Source organism: Meriones unguiculatus, chromosome 2, assembly GCF_030254825.1.
Source record: "Meriones unguiculatus strain TT.TT164.6M chromosome 2, Bangor_MerUng_6.1, whole genome shotgun sequence".
Classification (NCBI taxonomy): domain Eukaryota; kingdom Metazoa; phylum Chordata; class Mammalia; order Rodentia; family Muridae; genus Meriones; species Meriones unguiculatus.
The window spans coordinates 95,530,666-95,555,471 of NC_083350.1; the positions used below are offsets into that span (position 1 = coordinate 95,530,666).

Below are 24,806 nucleotides of genomic sequence, written 5' to 3' on the forward strand. Positions count from 1 at the left end.
GAGGGGGACCTTCCCTATCAGTGGACTTGGGGAGGGGCATGCGTGAAGAAGGGGAGGGATGGTGAGATTAGGGGGAAGGAGGGAGGGGTTTATGGGGGGATACAAAGTGAATAAAGTGTAATTAATAAAAGTTAAAGAACGACCTTGTTTCTCTCTGTATCTTTGCTATAATATTTTATTCAAAGAAGAAACTCCAGGGAGATGTGTGTGTGTGTGTGTGTGTGTGTGTACTTGTTCTTTCTTAGGAATTCTGGATTCTCACTCAGCCACACAGTGTATCAAATTGGAGGATGGAATGGTATCTAATGATTCTTTTTCCATTTTGTTATGTACAAACTCCTCCCATCGTTCTTATCATTTTGACCTTTGAGGCCATTGCATGAAGTACCAGCATATGACTCTTCCTGCCGTCTCACACTGGCCACCATGGCTACAACCAGCTCCACACCCACTGGTATTTCAGCAATGACTGAGGCCTCAGCAAGACTTGGTGGCTCTGCCAGGTCTACAAGTTTAGTTTCAACGTGGAAGTCTTGTTGGTCATGTTAATACAGTGAACCGGTTTGTTTGTCTGATCAAAACTCATAAAGACTCTATGTCTTTCAGAATGAAGGCCACACTCCTTAAAATGATTTGCATAGTTGTCCTTCATCTTTGTGGCTACTTGATTTATCAGACTTCTAAAACACAAACAAACAAACAAAACTTCTTCTAGGCCAATCACACCATCTCCATGGGGTCTTCATGTCCATCAACTCCTTTAGGATGTGCCTTTGTCTTCTTTTCTCAAGGAAGCTTCAAGTACAGATCCTCTTAAACACTAGAGTATCCTAACCCTACCCTAGGACAGCTCAACCATTTTATCTGGTCTGCCTTGTATTTATTTTATCCTCTATCATTATAAAACAATACACAAATTAGTTGTATGCTAATTTTATGGATGCTATCTTTATTATTACTGCCTTATGTTATGTTCTGGCTCTGTGTATTTGGACTGTGGAAGTAATGAATGCCAGACCCTCACACCTATAATTTTTTTTTTCTTTTAGGAGAATGATATCAACCTGACACACATTGAATCCCGACCTTCTCGTTTAAACAAAGATGAATATGAGTTTTTCACCTATCTGGATAAACGTAGCATGCCTGCTCTGAGCAGCATCATCAAGAGCCTGAGGCATGACATCGGTGCCACTGTCCACGAGCTTTCCAGAGACAAGGAAAAGAACACAGGTGAGTCTGAAGCATCTGATGACCCAAACAGTATCACACTGTCTTCATACAATAAAGCATGGGTAACAACTTACAGGTGGGTGTAACAGAGAGGAGGCAAGCCTAGGCCTGGTATATCACACACACGATTATTAGCTCCTTTCTCCTTTCTCAGTGTAACTGTTTCTTATACTCACTGAATATGTTTAAAAGATAAGATACTGTGTCTCCCAGAGTGGTCTCAAACTCACTAAGTAACTGAGATTGCACTTGAACACCTTCCAAGTGCTTGAATTTCAGGTGGGCTCCACTGTGCCTAGTTTTACAGAACGGGGTATCAAATCCGGTTCATTGTGCACATAATTTTTATGCATATTAAAAATTTTCTGGGCTACTATACTCTCTGCAGGTGGCATGGCTATTGTATTGTCCTCATTTCCCTTCTGATGCTAAGATGAAATACCCTGAGAAAAAGCAACTTAGGGGAGGAGAAAAGATTTATGAATTACTGTTCCCGATTAGCGTCCATCATTGTGGGGAAGTTAAGATGACAGAAGCATGAAGCAATTAGTCACAGAGCATCAGGTCAAGAGCGGAGAGAGAGTGAGTGCGAGTGCACGCCTGCTGATGACTCACTTTCTCTTCTCCTACACATGCCAGGGTCCACATCTAGGGGATGGTGCCGCCCACTTTTAGGATAGATTTTTCTATATCTGTTACTATAAATGGGACAATCCCTCCCCCAAGACATGCCCACAGGATGACCTGATCTCGACAATCCCTTGCTGAGACTCTCTTCCCTAAGAGAGCCAAGTTGATAATTAACCTTCCCTTCCAGTGTGGTTTCTATGTGAGTGCAGCCTGAAACAAGATGCTTAGTTATCTACTCCCGACCAAAGAGCTCCCCAGATTCTCACAGCACCTCAAATCTGGATGAGGGATCCCTCAGTTCCTTGATCCTGTTGCTGTCGGTGTCATCTTTCATCCATCCACCTCCTTCCACTATGTCACAACCTCTTGCGCACAGGTCGTCTCTTCTACTCATGTCTGTGTTTGTGGCACACAGTAGCGACTGACGAGTGAGCAGCTAATACAGGCTGTTAAAACCTGCTGCATTTCACTGTCCATTTACGGTAAGAATTATAGGTAGGACAGGCTTGGAGTTCGGTCACCTTGGGTTCAAGTCATCCCTTCAGCTTCTGACTTTGAAATCCCTTCTTTCTGTCTTCCTAGAGCTTTCATTATGAAAAAGATCATAGCACAAATATCGCTGAGCATGGCGTCTAGCATACTATAGGGACTGGCTCCATGGCAATATGTCAATATGTAGGTTACACTTAGGTGTAGCCTACAGAGAATACGGACAAGCAAGATGCTTGGTTCCTTTTCAAGATGCAGAGAATATTCAGATGAACAATTTTAATAGAATTTATTTTTTAATTTTACAGAAAAGAGCAAAATGTACAGAGAATTCTTATATATCTTATTCTCCCTGTTACCAATCTGCATTAACACGATGCATTTTTAAAGAAAAAATTGGTGAACCAGTAGTGATTTATTTCTGGGAAGTAAAGTCCACAGTTCACATTAAAAACCTGCTTTGTATTGTAGAGTTTTATTGGCTTTAACCAATGCAGGGTGCTCCGTGTCTGCCACCACAGTGACATATAAAATAGTACCAGTGTTTCAAAACTGCCTGCACTGTCCACCCCTCCTTCATCCATCCTTCTCTCTCTTATTTGCAGTCTTGAAGTTTTGCCTTTTTTAGAAGCAACAGTTTGGATGGGCTTCTTTCACCTTTGACTTTATATATATCATTTAAAATTTTCCTTGAATAGTATCCCATTGTATTAACTTAACCTTAGATTGCCTATTCAGCTACTTTAAGGACATCTTGGTTTACTCCAATCTGGTGTTATTATGAACAAACATATTATATACATTCATGTATAGGTTTTTGTGTGGACATGTTTTCAACTCATCTTGGTAGACACTTCAGAGCGTGCTTGTTGAGATGAACTTAATTTAATAAACTCTTTTTCTACTTCAGACTTCAGTATTAAAGTAGCCTTCCTGAACACCTAATGCTTTGGGTTAAGCACACACTGTTACTGAGGTACACCCAGGTACAGGTGTACACCCAGGTACAGGTGCTGAGCATTAGTAAGATACAAGAAACAAGTCCTGTACTGATTCTTTAAAATGTTCAAGGTTATGTGCTCAATACTCAGAAGAGAGGAGGGGAAGGAGAGGGTGGAGAGCTTGGATGACACAGCGATGTTTTCATGCACAGACTTTCGTACAAGTCTGCTGTACAAAAGGATGACAACAATGCACTCTTATCTAAAATAAAAGATAGAAGAGACATTTTGAAACATTTGACCACCAAAAGTGATTAGTATTTGAGGGGGATAAGTACAATTACCCCAATCTGAACATTCTATAACATTCGTGTGTACGAAACTCTGATGGGAAAGTATAACTGACGGGAACCCCATCTCTGGCTTGCCCTTGCACAGCGCTCAGAGGGGTCAGGTCTCAGGAGGTACCCTCATAATTCCTCCTCATTCAGACTTCCTTGCCTCCTCCCCTTTGCTTCCCAGGCTGATGATGGTCCTCTTCTACTTTCCAGGCCACCTGCTCCCAACAGGAACTTCAGGCCCATCTGGGCAAAGAAAGGGCCTGCTGGGTCCTGGGGCAAGCCCTGCCTCTGGTCGGAGCAGGTGGAGGCTGGGCCAGCTGGGCTCTGGAGTCGGAAATCAAAGCAATTGACAGCAGGCAGGCGCCACTTGGAGAACTAGGAAGATGTATGTAGGCCAGCTGGAAGGCTGTAGCCTGACCTGGAAGCTGCAAAGGGAAGTTCTTGGAGAGGATGTAGACAGTTAAGAGCCCAGTTTCTTGAACCAAGTCATAGCACACTTGGTGTGACCTTGAACAAATTTCCGATGCTGATGATCTCAAGCTGCATCCAGTGGAAGAAACAAGAGTTCCTGGTCTTATTGGGGCTAATGAAACTACATCCGCAGGCACTGTAAAACAGAGCTAAGGATATTTAGGGGCTTTGTAAATGTTTTATATTCTAGGAATTATTTATAAAAATGGCTCGACAATCCCCAAACAGTATAACAAGGTACTTTTTTTTCATAGATTTCAGGGTCTGTAATATGACCTCAGAGGTCCTGTGGTCCTCCAGGCTCCTACATTTCTCATTGTGAAAATGGAGTCTGTGGCTTGCCTTTAAGGCGGAGAGCGAAGTCTGGGTAGTTATGGAAAACAGTGTGTTAAGTACCCACTGATCTATGTCAGACACAGTGTTAGGAGCTGGAGAGGAAATAAGTCCAGTGCTGGTTCCTAAGTAGCTCACAGTTTGGCAAAAAGCACAAGACACCCAGGTAAATAACAAAGAGAGACTGCTAGAACGAGGAGACAGATGCTGTGTCATGTAATCCTCAGGGTGAGAAAGGGAAGAAGCTAATGTTGCCCGCCAGAGGTATCCTGCAGCCACTGCCCAGCTTGTTAGACACTGGAAGTGGCCACACTCAGTGCCTTAGGAGGCTGCTAACATTATTGCCCAGGATGGCCGGTACGGATGTTTGAGGTGTATGGAGCTGTGCAGGGCTGTGTGTGAGTGAAACGAGGGTGGCAACTTTAATGTAGCAAAAAAGACACTGTCGGTACTAACTATTTGAAATGTGTTTTGTGACCCTTGTCACCGGTATGGCTATTTCCACCTGGACTAAACTTATCTGTGACTCGGCAGCTGCTGGGGCTACGGCAGATGCCGTGGTAGGTGACACGTGCAGGGAGAGACTGGCAATCAGGGCTCCAGTGTAGATTTGTGGAGAGGAGTCTGAACCCGGAAGTGGGGCTTTTGAAAGAAGCAAGCATTGCTCTGCACAGTTGCTCTTTTCTATCAAGCCCCACTGGGGGAATGATGAGAGGAAGAAAGCCTAGGAGTAGATCGGAACCTTTGATTCTTTTCTCTGGACAAAATACCCTTTTTAATGAGGGGCTCAGATCTCAGGGGCAAGTCTGACAGCAGGTTCAAGTGAGAGACCTGAACCCCGCAAATCAATTAAGCTAAACCACTTTGCACTCTGGTCTCTAAAGCGTTCAAGCAGTGGTGTGGGCGACAGAAAATGAAAGTCTCTCAGTTTCTTAATTGCCAATGTTCCCCAACCAAAACAGCCTGAAGGAAGGTTAATTATGGTGACAGGTTAAAGAAACCCCAACCTCCTCAAATGCCTCCTGGAGAAGCTGATGGGAACTTAATAGGATTTTAATCCAGGAGCCTTTTGAATACTTAGTCTATTCTCCTGCTGCCTTCTCTCCTGATGAACTCAAATCCTTCTTCAACCCAACATGAAAGAGCATTAATATCGGCCATCGATCCATCTACTAATCCGGTTACCTTTCCCTTTGAGTCTTCTGCATGACATTGCATTTAGAGGGGGTGGGGAGAGTTGGGGGGGATGCTTACATGGAGACAGAGTGCAGCCAGGGGAAGCAGAAGGACACGGACACAGTGTCTTAGTATTCAGAGGTTAGGGACATGGCCTTTTGAGAGACTTGACTCTTTGTAGATTTTTCTTAAAAGCAAATGAACATTTGCTAGACTTTATCCAGTGGGGGTTGACTAACAGGATACTGTGTGGAAATAGTAAACACAGATTTCCATTACTTTCTATTATATTCTGTGTAAAACAGAAAGACTGGCTAGTAACTATCTATCTATCTATCTATCTATCTATCTATCCATCCATCTATCTATCTTCCATTTATTCACCTGTTTCCTATCTATCTATCTATCTATCTATCTATCTATCTATCTATCTATCTATCTTTGTACTGTCTCTTATTTATCTGCCTAGCCTAGAGCTAAGGTTAATGATAGAAGACAAAAGAATCATTATTACACACATTTCTTCCCTCTTAGTCCAGTGCCCTACAGGTTTCCCTTTTTCTTAATATCACTGCTCTGAAGAGCCATATTGCGTAAGTCAGATGCTTAACATTCATTTAGGTTTTCTGTGATCAGTGATAGGATCCCTTGAAAGGCTCCGACCTTCCCCTCTCAGGACTTGGCAAAATGGTGCACATGTGTGCATGGCTATTTGTTTTTAAGACAAGAAGACTTTTCAAAGGAGTCATGGTTCCCAAAGTGTTAAGAGTCTTTAGAAGAAAGCTGCTTAGGGCTGAGTGGTCCAGATGGTGGGAGTTTCTTTAAACTCACCACCTGCACCTCTACTTTTCTTTCCCTTTATCTATCTACATATTCTGTTTCTAACTTCTCCTTCCCCTGTCAATTGGAAACTTTCCCTCATGCATTTTGTCCCCCCCCCCTGCCCCCGTGTCTGGATTTCACAGCTATAGCAGTAGATGCTCATGGTCCTGCAGGAGGCTGCATATCTTTGTATTGGTGGAAACTCACAGTTGCGTTACTATTTTAAATCTTCATTTAGATGCTCACTGGATGTACTGATATTGCTTTAAGTCCTGGTACCTAGGGAGATGTCTTCTTTGTCTTCAGACTGCCCTGTTGAGACAAGGTGGCCCCATCTGGGAGAAAAAGAACATCCAGAAGGAGAAGAGAAATTTTGGGACTCTATGTAGAACCACTTAATGCTGTTAATAATCTGCTCCCCCAACTCTGTCAACATTTCATTGTCAAAGAAAAATCTGAACAAATGCCCTGATGAAGCTGATCTCGTTGGCCAGGCCACTGAGCTCAAGCTAAGGAAAATCTTAGAATTATAAACAAGCTAAGAGAAGACTTCCCATTCATATTTCAGATCAAGCTCTTAAAATTCGTCCTCATCTTACTTGTCTCACTTAATCTCTGCAGTACCTAGAGTAACCAGAGAAAACATCATTCATGCTTTCAGTATTAGAGAGGCAAAGCTGGGAGGTTTTGTGTTCTCCATCATCCCACTTTAATCTTTGCTCTGTAGCTGTTTGACCAACCTATTAAGTCTTCTGCGTGTCATTTGAAAAGTGAAGATACTTAGTGCTAATGTGATTGTTTGAATTACACAATATAATTTTGGTAGAGGTGCCAACATGCAGGGCTCATGTTGTCAGTATACTAAATCTTGATTTTTTTTTTAACAAGATACAGAATGCTTCTTATGGTTGTTCAGGTCCAGAGGCCCCAAACGCACACTCTTTGTTAAATAGAGGGCACACTATTTGGGCTAAGACTGTGAAAGTTAGAAGAAATAGACTAAGAACACCTTTCTCCATGTGACATGTATGATCTCTAAGTTGCAGGAGTGGATAAGAGGACAAAAAATGATTTTAACTAAATGCCAATTTGTCATGTGTAGTGGATCAAGGGAATCTCTTAGTAACCCAGAAAGAGCAATAATTTTGAAGTCGAGTCAACACTTGGTTCTCTACTTTTTACATGGCTATTTATTGCCTTCAGTGGGCAAACCCACTAGCGTTTTCTTCTTCATCTGTAAAATACAACTAAACCCTGCTCTGGAACCCTCTACACTCATTGACAAGATCACACGAGAGGCTTTGATCTTTGGGCACCTAAATGATTGAGTTGAACTTGATTGAAATGACTAGGATCTTAGTCTCAGACATGTTTGGGCCTCCATAGTGAGATAATCCAGAACTCCAGCCAACATCAGGCCACTTGTTACCACCAGCTCCATGGATGTGGACTCAAGTTAGTAATGAAGAGAGAATTGGTAGCAGCCTTTCTCCACATTGGGGTTGACTTTACCTATCAGTCAAGAACAACTTTCATATGTGGGGTTTGGTGATGGTCATGCAAATAAGTTCCCATTCCCAATCCTTCCTGTGTGTAACAGTGCCACTGGCTCTTTGTTTAGTCGGGAATGGCAGGACAAGAGAGACAGGAAGCCATAGTCTCTCCTTTCTCCTCTTCTATTATCTTTCCTTCTTCCTTTCTCATTCCTTTACTCTTTTTTATGTTTTCCTCCTTCATTTCTCTTCTTCTTCCTTTTCCTACCATACTGACAACACTCATTACCCAAGTGATATCTTTTGAGGGAGTATTTTCATCATCTTTGACATCTTTTCATCATTGATGCCCTGTCTTTAGCACTATATACATTATATGGTCCTTCCTTTAGAATCCCATCTGTTGTGTTTTTCTTCCTTTTACTACTGTTCTTTTTAAACTTGACTCAAGTTAACTTTCCCACTCTTTTCTCTTTCATTCACATTTACCGCGATATTCCTTCACTCACGCCATTCAGGGTTAGCAGGAGGAGGAAAAGCAGATGTGGTTCCCAGCTTGGTGTGGAGTCATTGCTGTATGACATGATATATGGCAATGGTAGGGAGATACGCTATTCCTAAGGACTGTCCTTTTGGGCACACTGACTCATTCTTTGGTTTAGCAGACAAGAGGAAAGGCAGTGAGGTCAGGCAAGACCTGGGTTAGAAAAGGCATTCTGTGTATTATTTTTGACCATAATTCATTCGTTATCTCAGATCTCTGTGAGCTCTTAGAAGGCATATCGGATGTTTGCGGGATGAATGGGCAAGTGGCCACTATATACCCTCAAGAGACATGTAGTATCTTCGGGGCTGTAGAAATAGATGGTGAACAGTTTAAAACACCCATTTCTCTTTCTGAGGATGGGAGTTGGATGTCCAACACTCAAGTTGGGTGGCTCACAACTTCCTGTAACCCCAGCTCCTCGGGGGTTCAATGCCCTGGCCTCTTCTGGCTCTGGCACTTATATATATTAAAAGTACAGAGACACATGGCAGACACATTGGAAGTGACAGTGGGAGAGTAGCTCCAGTTTAGGGGATGGATGGAGTCAAGGGCCCTACAGGTTTTTATTTATGTATAATTTCAATAATTCATTGAAATTTCTAGTCTTTGCTCATTCATTTATCTGAGTCTAAGAAGTTGCTCTTAAGTAACAAACAAGCTGGATGCTTTGCCTGGATGCCATCATTGCTGACACTGCTCTGTCTGGATGCAAAGACAGAGATAGCTTATCCTGTCAGCCAGGCGTTGGCTCATTTATTCTTGACAGCTTTTCTTTCCCTAGAAACAAATATGGAAGTCCTTTAGAGGCAGGGTAAGACACAGGAGGCCCTCATTTGCAAGGCCTGGCAGCCATGCCCTCTCCCTTTTCAGTGGCTCCTGGAATTCACACAGGGGCTGCTTCCTTACGAGGCTGGAGGCCATGGCCTCAGAGGAGACACAGGGGAGTCTGGAGTTGGGGTGAAAACACCCTTCTGTTTTGGGTCTCTCAATTGGAGGATTTATTGCTCTTCCGGAGACAGGCTGCCCACCATCCTGAGTGCCTTGTTGACTCAGCCCCCCCCCCGGGGGGGGTGACTGTCAGATGGAGGGTGAAAGCTAGATTGGGATCTGTCTGCCTTGAAGGACTGTGGGTTGGATGGGCTCGCACTGACCCATCAGGCAGGAAGTAGGCTCTTGCCTGTGGGGCCTTTTCTTTGGGAGCACTCTGGAGCCAGTGGTCCCCTGGCGTCTGGGTAGAACAGTTGACCCTGACGTAATGGGACCAACAGCGTGGGTGTCCAGGGTCTGCTCTACGGCAGGCTGCTTCCTTTGGAGCCAAATCAATATTTATTAATGATCTGCACACACCCCCACCCCCGGCTGCCGCTGGCTTCACAGAGAGCCTCTGTTGCAGCAGCCGGCTCGGTAACTCATTAACCCCAAGCCCAGCGCCTGTGGAGGGGCTTGTGCAGCCCGACCCACCACTGGGGTATTTGGCAAGGTCATTAATGAGCTAATCTGATTTAAGTTTTCAAAATGAAGGCTTGGGTCACTGGGGGTCAGTGCCTATTCCCAGCATTGTGAGTGAGACCCCCTGTGTGAGGCGTGGGGGGGGGGGGGGAGTGTGCAACCCAACTGAAGAGGAGAAAGTGTGTGGAGGAGAAGGCAGGTTTTGCGAAGTTACCATTGATATCCAGGAAGGTTTGGATGGAAGGCGGAAAGAAATTCTCCAAGGCCCCGCAGAGCTCTCCTTTAGCTCATCAAAAGAAAAAAGGTAACAAGAACTTCATGACCGAAAACTTGGTCAGGCCTATGGGCTGAGCAAAGTGGGCTTGGGCTCTGACACCAAACCCCAAATCACCATATTTACTTAGCCAGGCAAACGCCTCCAGACTTTGTTCTGAGGTCCAAACGCAATGGTCTGGTGACAGATCTACCTTTGGTATGGTTGCTTCCCATACCAAAGGGCGGATTCGATGTCTGGTGACTTTCACAGAGGAGAAGCCAGACTCTTGGGGAGCAGGAAGCTTGCCGGCTGAGGCGGAGGCTCTTTAGCACACGGAGAGACCTGCCAGCTTCGGTCTCGGGGGTGTTCAACCTTGTGAGCATAGCCTCAGGGCGGATGTGCTTGGAGCTGAGTGGGGCAGGCGCCCTGTCTGGGCTCCCCGTTTTTAACTTTGGGGAGTTCCCGGACTGCCTGCCCTTCACCCTCTGAAGAGAAAGGAAGCCATGTGCCCCAGGACACTGTTAACCCTGATCTGGGAACTTGTTTCCCCAGGTCTCTTTTCTTTCTTAAATCTTTAATTTTTTTATTGATTATTTGTCAGTTTCACACCATGCACCTCAGTCCTGCTCAGCTCCCTGCCCTCATATCTACCCTCCAACCTTCCCTCCACTAGCAGAGAAACTCTTCGTGGAGGCTGCAGTGTGTCACGGTGTCCCACAGCACACACTTTTGCTCACACTTCTTTACTTGCAAAGGTTGTAGAACTGCCGCTGGCGGCTTCTTGTAGGCTAGGAAAGGGCTCAGCGTTCTTTCTCTTTCTTTCTTTCTTTCTTTCTTTCTTTCTTTCTTTCTTTCTTTCTTTCTTTCTTTCTTTCTTTCTCTCTCTCTCTCTCTCTCTCTCTTCTTTCTTTCTTTCTTTTTTTCTTTCTTTCTTTTTTGCTGTAACACCAGAACCAGAAAGACACCCATGAGATATATCACTTATAAGTGGATATAAGCCGTACAATACAGGATAACTACATTACAATCCACAGGCCTAAAGAAGCTAAGTAACAAGGAGGACCCCAGGGAGGACGCTTAATTCTCATTCAGAAGGACAAATAGATTAAACACCAAAAGAGGTTGAAGAGAGGGAACAGGGGGTAGAGCCTACCATAGATGTCCTCTGAAAGACTCCAGGTCTCTTTCTTAAGTCGTTTATTCCCAGACAACAGTGTGCAAACTTTTAATTGACCTGTGTCCTTCTATCCCACAGGACATAGGCTGATGGCAAAGACCTTGGAAGAGGTAGGGGTTTGCGTTTAGGTAGAGCTGGGCAGCAGCCAACAAGATGTCCCAGACCTGTCACCTTTTACCCTATGGCCATTTAATAGCAGTGAGAATTACAATACTACCAAAAACTTTAAAATCTCCTGTTGTGTGTTAGACACTGTGGTAAGCCCTCCTCATCTGTGTATACATAGCTAACCATTTGTAATCCTTGTGTGCACATGCAAGTGTCACAGCATGAGTGTGGCAGTCACAGGACAACCTCTGGTTTGGGCCTCCCTTCTCGTTTGTTTGAGACAGGCTCTCTCTGTCCCACCTCCGTGGGCACCAGACTAGCTGGTCCCTGAGCTCCTGGGGTCTCTCCAGTTGTTGCCTGTCATTTTGCTGTGGGAGCATTGGGGTTACAAGAGCATGCTAGATTAGTTTTACATGGGTTGGGCTCTGCGTATCTGAGTTCAGGTCTTAATGTTTACTAGGAAGGCGATTTACCAACTGGGCCCTCTCCATCTCCACTGATGTCATTATCAATTCTCTGAAGGACATATTTCTTTTAAAATTCTTCTCTCATATAACACATCCAAACTATAGCCCCCCTCCCCAGTCTTCCCCACACCTCTTCTTTCACCCAGAAACACCCCCCTTTGCCTCCTTTCAGAAAAAAAAGCAGGTCTCCCAAGGACATCAAAAGAAGGCACAACAAGACCAGGCACACACCATTATGTCAGGACTGGACGAGGCAACCCTAGCAGGAGGAAAAGAGTCTGACCAGCAGGCCACGGAGTCAGGGACAGCTGGCTGCGGTTGCTGACAGCAGCTCTGCTTCTCTGTTAAAGAGTCCTGAAGGTGATGCGGGCAGGCGGCTGGAAGGAGATTGAGTGACCATTAGAAATAGTCACGATTTGTAATGAGTGGTAATGTGTTGGGGTGTCGAAGAGGACAGGTAAATGTAAAACATGCCAGATGTTCACGTACCAAGAGATATGTGGTTTCTTTTTTAAAGAATTTATTAACACAAGTAGTAACTTAGAAAAAAGTTTTACATTGGTGTTCAGCCTCTATGTATGTTCGTGTGAGGGGGTTGGATCCCCTGGCACTGGAATTACAAACAGTTGTGGACTACTGTGTGGGTGCCAGTGCTCTGAACTGCTGAGCCACCCCTCCAGCCCCAAGACATGATTTCTATGGTCATTTCACAAATAAGAAACTAGGGAACCACTGAGAGATTAAATAATTTGCGTAAATTTCAAAAATTGTGAACTAGCAGAGAAATCTAATAATCTAAGCCTATGTTCGGAGTTCCCAAGTTCTTCCATTTTTCCTGCAAAGCCTTGTGTTTTGGCCATTTCTGTATGACAGTGGGGCTCAAAAGCCATCAGAGCCATCTGCACGTGGGTGGACACCCCAGGCCCTTATGAAGCGGCCTTGGAGTCTCCTGCGGTCTCTAGACCTGGCCCTGAGCACAAAGGCGTGGTGCTTACCTGCTGTTTTCTTCTTTATATCTTAAGAGTCTTTGTAATTTTTCAATCTCTATAATTTATTCAGTTATGACAATTAGTTAATTAATAACTCATTTCCTTTCTGCGGAGAGGCTTGAAGTGACCAACGAGGTTGTTTCTGCTTTGTGGGAAGAACCCATCAGATCGGGGACTGGCTGGCTTTGCTGCCCTCTGGTGTTCGGTTAGAAGATAGCACCGCCCGCTCCCTGGGCTCTGGTGAAGGGATCTTGCGGATGGTGCCTGGGGGCTGTAGTGTCGGTACTCCCAGGAGATAAAGGCAGCTGCAGTACTGACTGCAGTGGCAGCATCTTTTCATGTGTCAGCCTCTCACAGCACCCCACACATCTCAGAACACAAAACTCACTGAGCACCGATATTAGGAAAGACATTGATATCAGAGCTGGATGGAGAAGCCATTTTCACCCCAACCTCTCGTTCCCCTCTTTCATTGCTGCCAGAATTATTAAATCTGGCATCATAGTAAGCTCGGATCGAGCCCCTCTGTGTGTTGACCATTTGGCTAAGATGTGTCATGTCAGTTCATCTAACAGTGAAGAAAGACAATTTGAATCAATTTTGTGGATCTAGAAGACAAAACACAAGTGTGTGTGTGTAGAATTACACCTCAAAGGAAGGGACATGCTTACCAGTTTGTTGTTTGTTTGTTTTTGGAAATTTTACTCTGCTTTTGGTGTGATGAGGAACCCAACTCTCTTTCTCTCAATCCCTCTCCCTCTTCCTTTCTCTCTTCTTCATTCCCTCCCACTTCTCCCTCTTGTGTGTGTGTGTGTGTGTCTGTCTGTCTGTGTGTGTTTACAATAGACCAATAACACTATTTGTTATGTGCCATAACTTTTCAGGAAAAGCATATACATTGGTTCATTTAAGCTCGTATTGTTTTTATGAAAGCATACTCTGTCGTAGTTCTCCCATTACCATTTTACAGGGGGAATATTGAGGCCCTGGAGCTTTAGTTACTTTTCTGGTACCTTAGACAGTAAGAGCAGAGACAGAATGCCAACACAGGCAGTCTGGCTCTATGTTGGGGCTCTTTGCCATTTCTAGCCTGACTGTCCTCAGAAGATACAGGAAACCAGTGAAGCAGGCGAGAACTCTGACTGTCCAAGAGCCCATCAAGCTCTGGCAGAGTAGGGCTGAGCCACTAGGATCTCCAGACTGGAGGCTTCTATGTCCTTTATGCAGCACCTCGTAACTCACAAATGAAGAAGAGATAACAGTGTTGGTGAGGGCTTTGGAAAAAGAGAATCCTTGTACGCTGCTGATGAAGAGTAAATTGCTTCAGTCTTATGGAGCCCAGTATAAAGCTGTCCCTCATATTGAAATAGAACCAACATATGACCCAACTATACCTCTTATGAGTATCCATTCAAAGACTATGACATTAGGCCAGAAAGTCAAATTCACAGGGGCAGAGAATGGTGCTTTCCAGGTGCTGGTTGAAGGAAAAATAGGGAGATATTGGTCAATGGAACAAAGTTTAAGTTGTAGCATGAATAAGTTCTGGAAATCTAACCCTCAACATACAGTAACAATAGTACAGTGTATACTTGAAATTGATGAGAGACAGTTTGTGTCCTCAGCACTTACACACACATGCACGCATACATACAGATACATGCATATGCACAAACACACACAGTGGTAACTGAATGAAGCTGAGTTATAATGAATGAATGAATGTAGTTACAGAATCTATTATTCTATCTGAATGATAGACGAGTTCCTTAGCCTGCCTGTGGTAGCCACTTCACAGTGCAAGAGGTAAATGAGCAAGAAGCAACAAAGGGTAGGCTGGGTTGTTAATGGCTCCACAAAGAGGAGGGGGCAGGTCTTGTTGTCCAAACCAGGGCCATTCAGAGAGGACCTTTGGTGGCAACACCTGAAGAGACAGGTGAGGTCTCACAGGAGACCCGATCTTTCTGAATCTGGCCAGGAAACAGACACCAGCACCAATGCTCATAATAGAATTTCATTATGGCAGGAAAACCCTGGGCTGGAAGAGAAAGGACAGCTTGGGGAAAAGCTTAGGGGAGAGAGCTGGAAGACAGTTCTCCTGGCTGTGGGGATCCCTGCAAATGTTACAGCCAGCAGGACGCAAAAGAAAATCTGCTTCAACACGACCTTGTTATCCATTGTTGGTTCAAACTTCTAGAGTCTGGATCCGGTCAGTTTACTTTTTAGGCACTTAAGAAAAGCAATATTTTGGAAAAAAGATTTTCTGGTATCATTTCTCTCAATCCCATGTGCATTTTGAGGACCTGGCGAGGGGCATCAGGTGTGGTCTCAATCACATTGATGTGACCTTACCCTTAAGGGATGGGTTCTACTGCCTGGGAAACAGTGTTCAAGCTAAGTGTCTAGAGAGGAAAGATCTGGGCTAAACGGGACAGTCAGGGACTCAGGTGTGCCCTAGCCTTACAGATAGCACAGATCACCTTGCTGTTAACTGCATCCACTCCCAGGGTTCTGGGTGGAAAACAGGATACACATCCCTTCCATTGAAGAGACAAGCCTACGTGCTGCGCTTAACATTCCTGGCTCGCCTGCCTATCTGCGAGCACAAGGACTCCACACCCTCTGCACCTGGCAGGCAGGAAGAAGGTGTTGCTGGGTAGAGGCGCCAAAGTTTCAGCAGCCTCGAGTAAGAAGTTATCTTTCGAGACTCTCTCCCTGTTCCTTGGCGCCGTCCTCTATAAAATAGGAAAAAAGAATGTGCCCCACTTCATGGTGTCATGGTGAGAATGGGAGGGGGCAGCTCCCGAAAGGTGCTGAGGATGATACCCGTCACCTTAGTGGTGTCAGTATGTAAGCTAAGAACGGTTCTGCTGTCGCCTCCCTCCCGAGGGGAGATGTAGGCAGGAGACCCGTGCTTTAAAGCCAGTGTGAGAAACTGCAGAGCCAGCCAGGCTGCAGAGTCAGAGCAGTCAAGCAGGTGTCAGTGCCCCTTGAGACCCAGCAACCAGCATGAAGGCAGCTAGATGTGAATCCTGGGTGAGGACATACATGTGTGTGTGCATGTGCTTGCTATGGGCATGTGCTCCTGTGCCTCTGCATGTGTGTGTGTTGTCTATGTGAGCTCCAAACTCCTGGGACCCTTGGGACTCTGATATTGAGTCAGACTGAGTTATTCCAGATATTAGCCAGAAATAAAGTGTGGGTTTGGGGATAAGTTCCTCAGCCAAGGCTGGGAAACACTTGAAAACCTGTTCATCTGCTCTTAAAAACCAGAGCGCTTTACAGTCACAGAGCCTTTGAGCACCTCCGTGCCATAGTTAGAAGAGCCGCACCCAGAGATGCCCTGCATTGCTGGTGTGGGAAGCAGGGAGCTCGGGCAGGTCGGATCCACAGAAACCAGGCTCTGACTTCATTTTATGAGCGCAATTGGTGAAATTTTAGGGAAAATCCGTGCTAATTCTTAGATCTCCAGAGGGCAGTTCCTCAGAAAGACCGCTAGATGGCACGAGCGGTCTTTCTCGCCCACTTGAGCCGGTAGACTGCAGGACCTTACTCTGGCTGTATCCATTACTCCCCTGTCCTTCCTCACAGGAACTGCAGCTTAAAGAACACATTCCACCCCAAATGCTAACCCCAGTGCCTACCACGTGGTAAGGCTTCAGAAGACATGTGCTGCCCTTCCTGCTGTTACCATGTCCATTTTCACAGAGAAGGGAGTGAGCACAGAGACGCTGACCAGCGGAAGCCAGGCTGGGCCTGCTGGCCTGCTTGCAAATTCCGCTCCCTTGGCTCACCGCATGGACCCTGCATGACTATCTATCTGCTCGTATCATTCTGGCACCGACTTAGTCCCTGTGTGATCTTAAGCCAATTATTTTGATTTTCAGGCTTTTAAATACTCAGTTTTTCATCTGTATAGTAGAGGCTGTAATATCGTCTTTATCTGAGGAAGACTTCAGACACAGAAAGTAGGTCAGAGCAGAGGCTGTGAACAGTGGTCACTTGTTAAAGTTTTATATGTTCATATAACTAGAGATCCTTCCTCTGCTCTGTTCCCTTCAACCTCTTCACAGCCACGAAACCCTCATGGCTCCTGCTTCCCTCATGCCAAGGGCACTTAGAGTTCAAATCTTCCTACTGTCTGTCCATACACAGGACACTTGGACGCAGTGTGTCTGTTTCTTATAAGCCGCAAGGATTTGGGTGGTGTCGTCTGCTCCTCCCTGGCCCCTCTCTGGGAAGGACACAGTTACTGCTGACACAAAACTCATGCAGCCTCTCCGCCCTCATGACGTTACCTTGGAAAGCAAGCCCCTGACCATGTCACTTTCACAGGGGCTGTCACTGGCTTTGAGATCAAGAGGTTTCGTGGGGTGCACAGGCACTCAGGAGGGGGTAATGTGGCGGGAAGCTGGGGGCCTAAGGGCTAATCTTTATTTAATTTTTGTCTAATTCATATTGGGGCTATACACAATATTTTGCTGCAAAACACCGCACTGTTGACAGCTAATGTAAACGGTAGGCAGCAGGAAAATGTTCAGGCCTGAGACGGAGCCAGCGCATGGGCTTCAATCAGAGTTCCAAAGGTCTAATATTCCTCAGTGCAGAACTTCCTTCGTCCTTTGTTCTGCAGGCAGGGAAGGAGTCCCTTAAAGGAAGGGATGGAAGACCTCCTCATTCCTTATTCGCTGAGACAGAGGTCCCAAAGACCAGCAGAGGCCAGGGCTCCATCTAAGTCTGGTGGCCTCTTTGGGGCCTCTTTAAAATCAGCTTCCCAAGGAATGGCCTTAACAATTTAGGAGCGATGCAGAACCCTGTTTACTGTCAGTATTGGCTTGGCAAACTGGGTTTCAGAAAGGACATTACCCACATGTCCCACAGTCTGCACTCAGGACTATGCCCTTTCTGTGTTGCAGTGCCCTGGTTCCCGAGGACCATTCAAGAGCTGGACAGATTCGCCAACCAGATTCTGAGCTATGGAGCCGAACTGGACGCAGACCACCCAGTGAGTCCAGGGCTCTGAGGATGAGAGTCTTCCAACCTTCTCTCCGCCTTCTCTGCCTCTCCCCTCCTCCAACTCTTTAGCTTGGAGCAGTGTGTTTGTTTATTTGGTCAATTTTTAAAACTGAGTTCCTACGTATGCCAGGACTGGGAAAGCAAAGATTAACGAGACCATGAGACCTCGCTGTCGTCATTACTGGCGTCATTACTGTTGGAGTGAATGTGAGCAAATAGGCAGAAAATGCTATCTCTCTATACAGTTGTGTGTATTCATTTTTCTGCCCTTGTACATTTGATGGACATTTCAGTCAAGCACAGCTAAGGGACAGTGAGAGAGGTGACATCGGGGAGCTGAGTAGAAGGCTTTAGACAGATGGGGAAGAAGGGACATTGGCTGAGAAGATCACACCTGCTTCCAAGAGCATTCGCCGTGGTGGAGGTGGATGGATGGCACCTTAGGCATGACGGTGAGAGAGGCAGCTCAAGTACAGATTCAGTCGGATTTTCAGGAGTGGGGAATTTCCCCGTGCCTGCATCTTGTGGGCAGAGGACATCTTCGGTTTGTTTTTGGCTTTTTTTAAATAGTTCTCACTAGAGGAGTGTGTGTGTGTGTGTGTGTGTGTGTGTGTGTGTGTGTGTGTAGGCAGTCTTCTTATTCCTTCTTTGTCTCTTGGCCAACGGTCCTTGGAGGTGAACAGTCCAGGCAGAAGCTTAAGGTGGTCTGGCAGCTAGCTTCCTTAGGTGGGCTGTGTGTCATTATGACCTCGTGTTCTCTACTCTTTGCCGGGCAGTGGCTCTCCGGCCTTTAATAACCAGGAAGCTGTTTATATGAACACGGTTTTAATGTGGGTGGTGCCATTCCATCTCCTCTCTGCTTTGTGGTGTTCAATAGCTAACAGAAGGCTGGTTCTTCCTGGGGGCAGTTTCCTTAAGCTCGGAGGTGCCCATCTCACAAGGGCCCAATGATGACAGGTACCCACTTCTCCAATGTCCTGTCAATCGAACCTTGACTCCTTGGATGTTACCCCAGTACTCTGGGTAGTTGAAGACACAGACCTCGCTGGTGGCAGGAACTCAACAAGTGGGGAGCCATGGGCTGGCCTTCTAAAACAGGGGTAACTGGCACCTCCTGCAACTCGAGCAGCAAACCCTTGTGAGAAGACTTGAAATGCATGAGGAAGACCCCAGCAGCTTCAGTTATTCAGAGTTTCCTTTTTATTCCATCCTTCAATTAATATATATATATATATATATATTTTTTTTTTTTTTTTTTTTTTGACCAGAAACAAGGTGAATTGATCCATCCTCTATACTTCAAAGCAGGAAAAAAACCCTTACTTTCCCACTTTTCTAAAATAATCCTGATGTCTGGGAGATCATCCCTTACACTCACATCAACCCAGACTTGTCACTCACGAGGCGTTGCCAACCACAAACCCCTCTTCACTGTTACACAGAGTGAAGAGCTCTGCCCAACATTTTCGAATGGACTTTCCCGAATCTTAGTTGTGATGTTAGAATGAAGTGTCCTGCGTTAGGACAGAAGTTGTGTTTGAGCCTCCTGTTTAGGCCTGGCACACTCTGTTACACAGACATGGTGGAGCACTGCTGAGCCTCACTCAGGAGGCTCAGGAATTCTGAGGCAGCCTGGGCTACATAGTGAGAATCTGTCTCTAGAATCAAGCCAAACTAGACCAGACCAAAACTAGGTCAAACCAAACGACATCTACCCACACTAAACACAGCGAAAGCACCAACTCTGGAGACAGATTCTCTTTTGTCTCCCTGTGTGATACAGCTCATTTCTTAGAGCCTCAGGGTAGCAAAGGTCACACTAATCACATTCTGATCTCCCCTTTCACAAGCTTCTGCTTGAGTCTCTCAGCTGTGGGCCTTGCAAGCAAAAAATGTCTCCAGAGATCTCTTCCCTCAGGAAAGCACGTCTGACCAGCCTCAACCCACGGGCTGCACACACCAGAGCTTTTCTCATCAGCCCCTCATCCTGCCTTGACCTTCTGTTCTTCCCATTGGCCTCAATCCTAATCGTTTGGGCGGGAGAGGCCAGTCGAGAGAGAGAGAGAGAGAGAGAGAGAGAGAGAGAGAGAGAGAGAGAGAGAGAGAGAAGTGTCCTTCCCTTGAATCTCTCTGGAAGTCCCTGGAATTCATTTCACTTTGCCAACCCAGGCCAAATCTTTGGCTTCCCAGCCTCTCAATGTCATGAATTTTATCATAAAAACACAGCATATCAGGTACACAGTCCCCCTGTAGGGGAGGCGCCAGGCTCTCTCTGTTCCCTCGTCTTTCATCAGAGGCTGGCAACAGGGGCCAAGCACAGAGCAAAGTCGTGGCCTGGCCTCAAGGTGTGAACTGCAAGCAGACACCAGCCTAGCTGTGAAGGGGCTGTTCTTTTTCAAGGACCCTCTGTTCCACTCTGTCCCTTGCAGTCAGTGTGATCCCTTCCTCCCCTGACCCCCTGTCCTTGGCAGGATCCATTTGTGTCTGACCTAGTGATTCAGTGCCTCCCAAACAGCCACTTTGTGAAACGAAGGAAGGGAAGGATTGTTCTAGAAATGCAGGGTAAAGGCACCCTGCCTGAAGCTTCAGTTAACTGAGGAAATGGGATAGGATGGCAGTCTGTCCTTCACTCTGTCCCTCTGGCCTTATTTGCTCTCTCTCTTTCTTCCTCTTTGTCTCCCTTCTTCACTCTCCCTCTCCCTCCCTTCCCCCTTTCTGGTTTTCCCTCTTCTCTGCCCTCCCTCCCTCTGTCTCCCTCTCTCCCTTTTTCTTTTCCCTTCTTTCTCCCTCTTCCTCCTCCTCTCTCTCTTCTTCCCTCCTTCCTCTTTCTTCCTTTCCACAAGTATTTGTCAAGCATTCCTAGTTAATCTTTTCTGATCCTCTTGTGTACTAGGAACTATACTAAATTCTCAGCATGTCATTAAATCTATTGTCAGTCAGCACCCTGGGAGGGTTGTACTTTTCATTTTCAGGTGAGGAGTTTCTGGAAATGGTGTCTGTGAGAGCTGTGTTCCATAAAATTAAGGAAAGGGAGCAGAAGTGATAGTGAAGATCTCATCTGTGCCCACCAGCGTCCACTTCTTTCAGAGTGATGCCAGGGAAGCCTGAGATAGCAGCTATAAGTTTTGTAGGCAGACTCCTAATGGTTGTGTTTGATTTCCGTTCCCCAGACTGACCACTTGCTGTGCCCTCTACTTGAGCGGATCCCCATCATCCCTGTTCATTCCCACTGGCAAACTCCTGCTGGTCTTCCAAGGTTACATTAAAAAAAAGTCACTTTACATCCTTGTTGTAGCCCCAGCCCTCCTCCCCTACCAGTCCCATCTCCTTTCCTCCCCTCCTCCCCTTTTCCTCAGAAAAGGGGAACTCTCTTTCCCATCAGACCCAGCTCATCAAGTTGCATCAGGACTGAGTGTGTCCTCTTTCCCTGTGGCCTGGCAAGGCAGTATCTCTAGGGGGAAGTGATAAAAACCTCACAAATTAGTCTGTGTCCTATGCAGTCCCCACCTCCCTTACTAGAGGACCCAGATGAGGCCTAAGCTGCCCATCTGCTACATCTTTATAGGGAGGCCTAGGTCAAGTTTGTGCATGGCCCTTGGTTGATGCTCCAGACTCAGCAGTCCCCTCTGGGCCCAGCTGGCTCTGTTGGTCTTCTTCTGGAACCCATGTCACCTCCATGTCACGTTCCTCCTGCTTTTCCACAGGACTCCCTACACATCTTGCAATGTTTGGCTGTGATTCTCAACATCTGTTTTGAGGCATTGCTGGGTAAAGCCTCTCAGAGGACAACTCTGTCAGGCTCCTGTGAGCCTAGCAGAGCATCATTCAGAATTTCAGGGGTTGTCATTCTCTGACGGGGTGGGTCTTTGTTTGGGCCAGGCATTGGTTGGGCATTCCCTCAATCACTGCTCTATCTTTATCCCTGCACATTTTGTAGGCAGGGTAAATTTTGTGTCGAAGTTTTTGTGGGTGGGTTGGTGTTCCCCTCCCTCTGCCAGGAGACTAGTCTAGTTAGAGAGTGTCCTCTGCTACTAGAAGTCTCCGGTTGAGTACCCATCTTGGCACATTCACACATTTACTCATCCATTTCAAAAAATCATGACATTTGCAGGCAAAAAATGCATGGAACTACAAAAGATCGTCCTGAGGGAGGTAACTCAGAACAGAAAGACACTCACAGCATGTTCTCGCTTCTGAGTGGACTTTAGCCATATAGTACAGAAGAAGCATACTACGAGGCACAGACCCACAGCAGGCAGGTAGCAGAGAGGACCCATGGTGGGCGTGTAAATCTCACTTGGAAGGAGAGAGAGAATAGGCAGAGGTTGTGGTTGAAGAGAGAGAACAAGGGAGGAGAGGGGGCGCAGAAAGTTAAGAGTGTGGAGACCTGGGGAGAGCAAGGGCAACAGGACAGAAGAGCCATACAGAAAAGAGAAACTGAGGGCATCTCTGTGACAAGTTAGAGACCTAAGCCAGGGCAGGCTCCTGGAAGGCTACACTCTCATCCCTGGACTCTGAAAGCTATTCTCCCATCTCTTCTCCAGATGTCAGCATTGAACTCTGTTACCATGGGAGGGACTGTGTGAAGAGTCTGCATTTCATGATTCAAGAGACCTCATATCATTTTCTGTAATGGCTACACTGTTTTTTGTTCCCATAAATAGAATTCAAGTGGTCCCCTTTCTTTTCAAAATTTTCAACCCCTGTTATCTTTTATTTTAAAAATTATAAGCTGGGTTTGGTGGCACATGATCTCAGTCCCAGCACGCAGGAGATAAAGTCAGGCAGATCTCTGAGTTTGAGGCCAGTCTGGTCTACATACTGAGTTCTAGGACAGCCAGGATGATGTAGAGAGAGGCCCTATCTAAAAAAGATGAATTGTTAGAAAGATAGAATGCGTGTGCATGTATGATGTATATGGATGGGTACATGCGTGGTCTTGCACTCCTGTGGAGAGCAGGGAAGAGAGAGGGAATTTCTACCACCATGTGGGCCCCAGGTACCAATCTCAGATCACCTGGCTTGAGCAGCAAGTGTCTTATCCTGCTGACCCATCTGGCTGGCCCTGTAGATGCCTTTAAAAGGCCCAAGGACTTGTGAAGGAACCCAGGGTTTCATTCCATAGTGTACGTCCTATGTTCTGAGCCGGACTCCCCAGGTTTCACAATTGTGCTTTTTTGCATAGCTGTGGCATTCCCTGAGTTCTTGTCCTGTGCTCACATTTGTGCTTGATGTTCTGTGACTTAACCCTGTCCACGAGACTCTGCGAAGCAGATGTGATTCCGATCTCATTTTCCTTACGAGGGAACTAAAGTCAGAGGAATAAACTGACCAAGAGGCTGTGCTCCCAGTGAGTGCACCATAGCAGCTCAAGACCCATGATCTCCTTGCTGTCCTTAAGATGGCATGCCTCTGTACGCAGCTGTGACATGAAGAAATGGGGCATGAGATGTATCAGTCTAGAAGGATGCTCAGAAGGCTTGTCAGAAATGCCCGTAAGTAATAGAATTTCCGAGACTGAGAAGGGGCTGCATATAGGCTCTGGTGCTGTCATAATTTCTTATCTTGCAGACGTCTCTGTCTTCTGAGCCCTTTCCCTTCATCACTTCTTCACTGACAATATGCATTCCTGTCAAAACATTCTTGGTTACATGCCAGGCAACCCAAATAGCTGCTATTAGCTTAATTGAGACAGGGTAATTATAAATAAGGCACGTGCAGTGCTAGTGAAATTGCTGCTATTAGTCTAAGTTGAGACAGGGTGATCAGTTGGCACCAATTACAGCTTAATCCAGAATGCAGTTTGTGGGGGTGGCCACGGAGACTTGTGTGATCACCTAGCAACCTAGAAAACAGAAAGCCAAGTTCCCAAAGGATGAACTACAAGGTCACAGATCTAACCAGAGATATCTAATGAACCAAAGTCCCTGAGATCTGATTGGTGGGAGGTCTTTTCAGCCTGATACTAAATGTTTTAGAGACACATTGCTGGAGAGGAACATAGTAAGGGCCCTTCCCAAGTGATGAATCTCCACAAGACACTACACATGTCCGTTCATGTATTAGATGCCCTGTCACTACCCTCAAGTGATTTGAAATGGAGTTAGACTATTACTTTGCTTCCTCCCAATTACAAAAAATTTACGTATTCACAGAAGAAAACTTCAAAAATGTACAAAGCATTTCTGGCTAGCCACTATCGCCACCACCTCCACAGAACATTTGTTAGCACCATTTCACTTGTATATTCCCCTGGACACAGGAACTGTCTGCTAGATAAGCAAGTTTGCATTGGGCTTTTATTTTCACAGGTGGGAAATCCCTAAAGACCCAGACAAAGACATTAATGATGAATAATAGCTGAGTGGGGGTGAATTAGGCTTGGGCATCCCCTTCCCGGAGGCAGCGGGAAATAGAAATCTTTTCACTGAATGAGTTTTCTCTCGTGTCCGCACTTTCCTGCCACAGCTCCCAAATCTCAACTTGCCAGTTTGGGAAGGATTGGAAAACATTAATGAAAATTAAGTATTTTATCTTATTTTTTTTACACTTCTGGACCTTTCAGAAAATAGCCTAACAGGGCTTCACTGCCCTTCTAATACCAAAAGAGAAGCTGACATTCTTCAGGGTGCCCAATGAAAAATCTTTCTTTTATATTTTGAGGGGCTAAAGAGAGGGACGTACTATCAACTGCTAAGACTGTCTAGTCAAGATGACAATTGTCAAATTTAATTTGCTATTTTGAGTTCAAGTATGAAGAAATGGGTGAATAAATGGTTATTGTTTAGCCTCCCCCCCCAATGACATACTGGAGATACTTGGAAATTTAACTTTCTTTCTAGACTACCCAAAGGCAGTCTAGAAAGCA

At 45.8% G+C, this 24,806-nt stretch overlaps 1 protein-coding gene across 1 annotated transcript in view; it reads left to right on the forward strand.

Moving 5' to 3' along the window:
- Positions 1 to 24,806, forward strand: part of Pah (phenylalanine hydroxylase) — a 69,564-nt gene that overhangs the window by 14,514 nt on the left and 30,244 nt on the right. The window contains exons 3-4 of the mRNA XM_060377860.1: positions 1,050 to 1,233; positions 17,839 to 17,927. Of these exons, the coding sequence (XP_060233843.1) occupies positions 1,050 to 1,233; positions 17,839 to 17,927 (273 nt within the window). The remainder of the gene's footprint in view (positions 1 to 1,049; positions 1,234 to 17,838; positions 17,928 to 24,806) is intronic.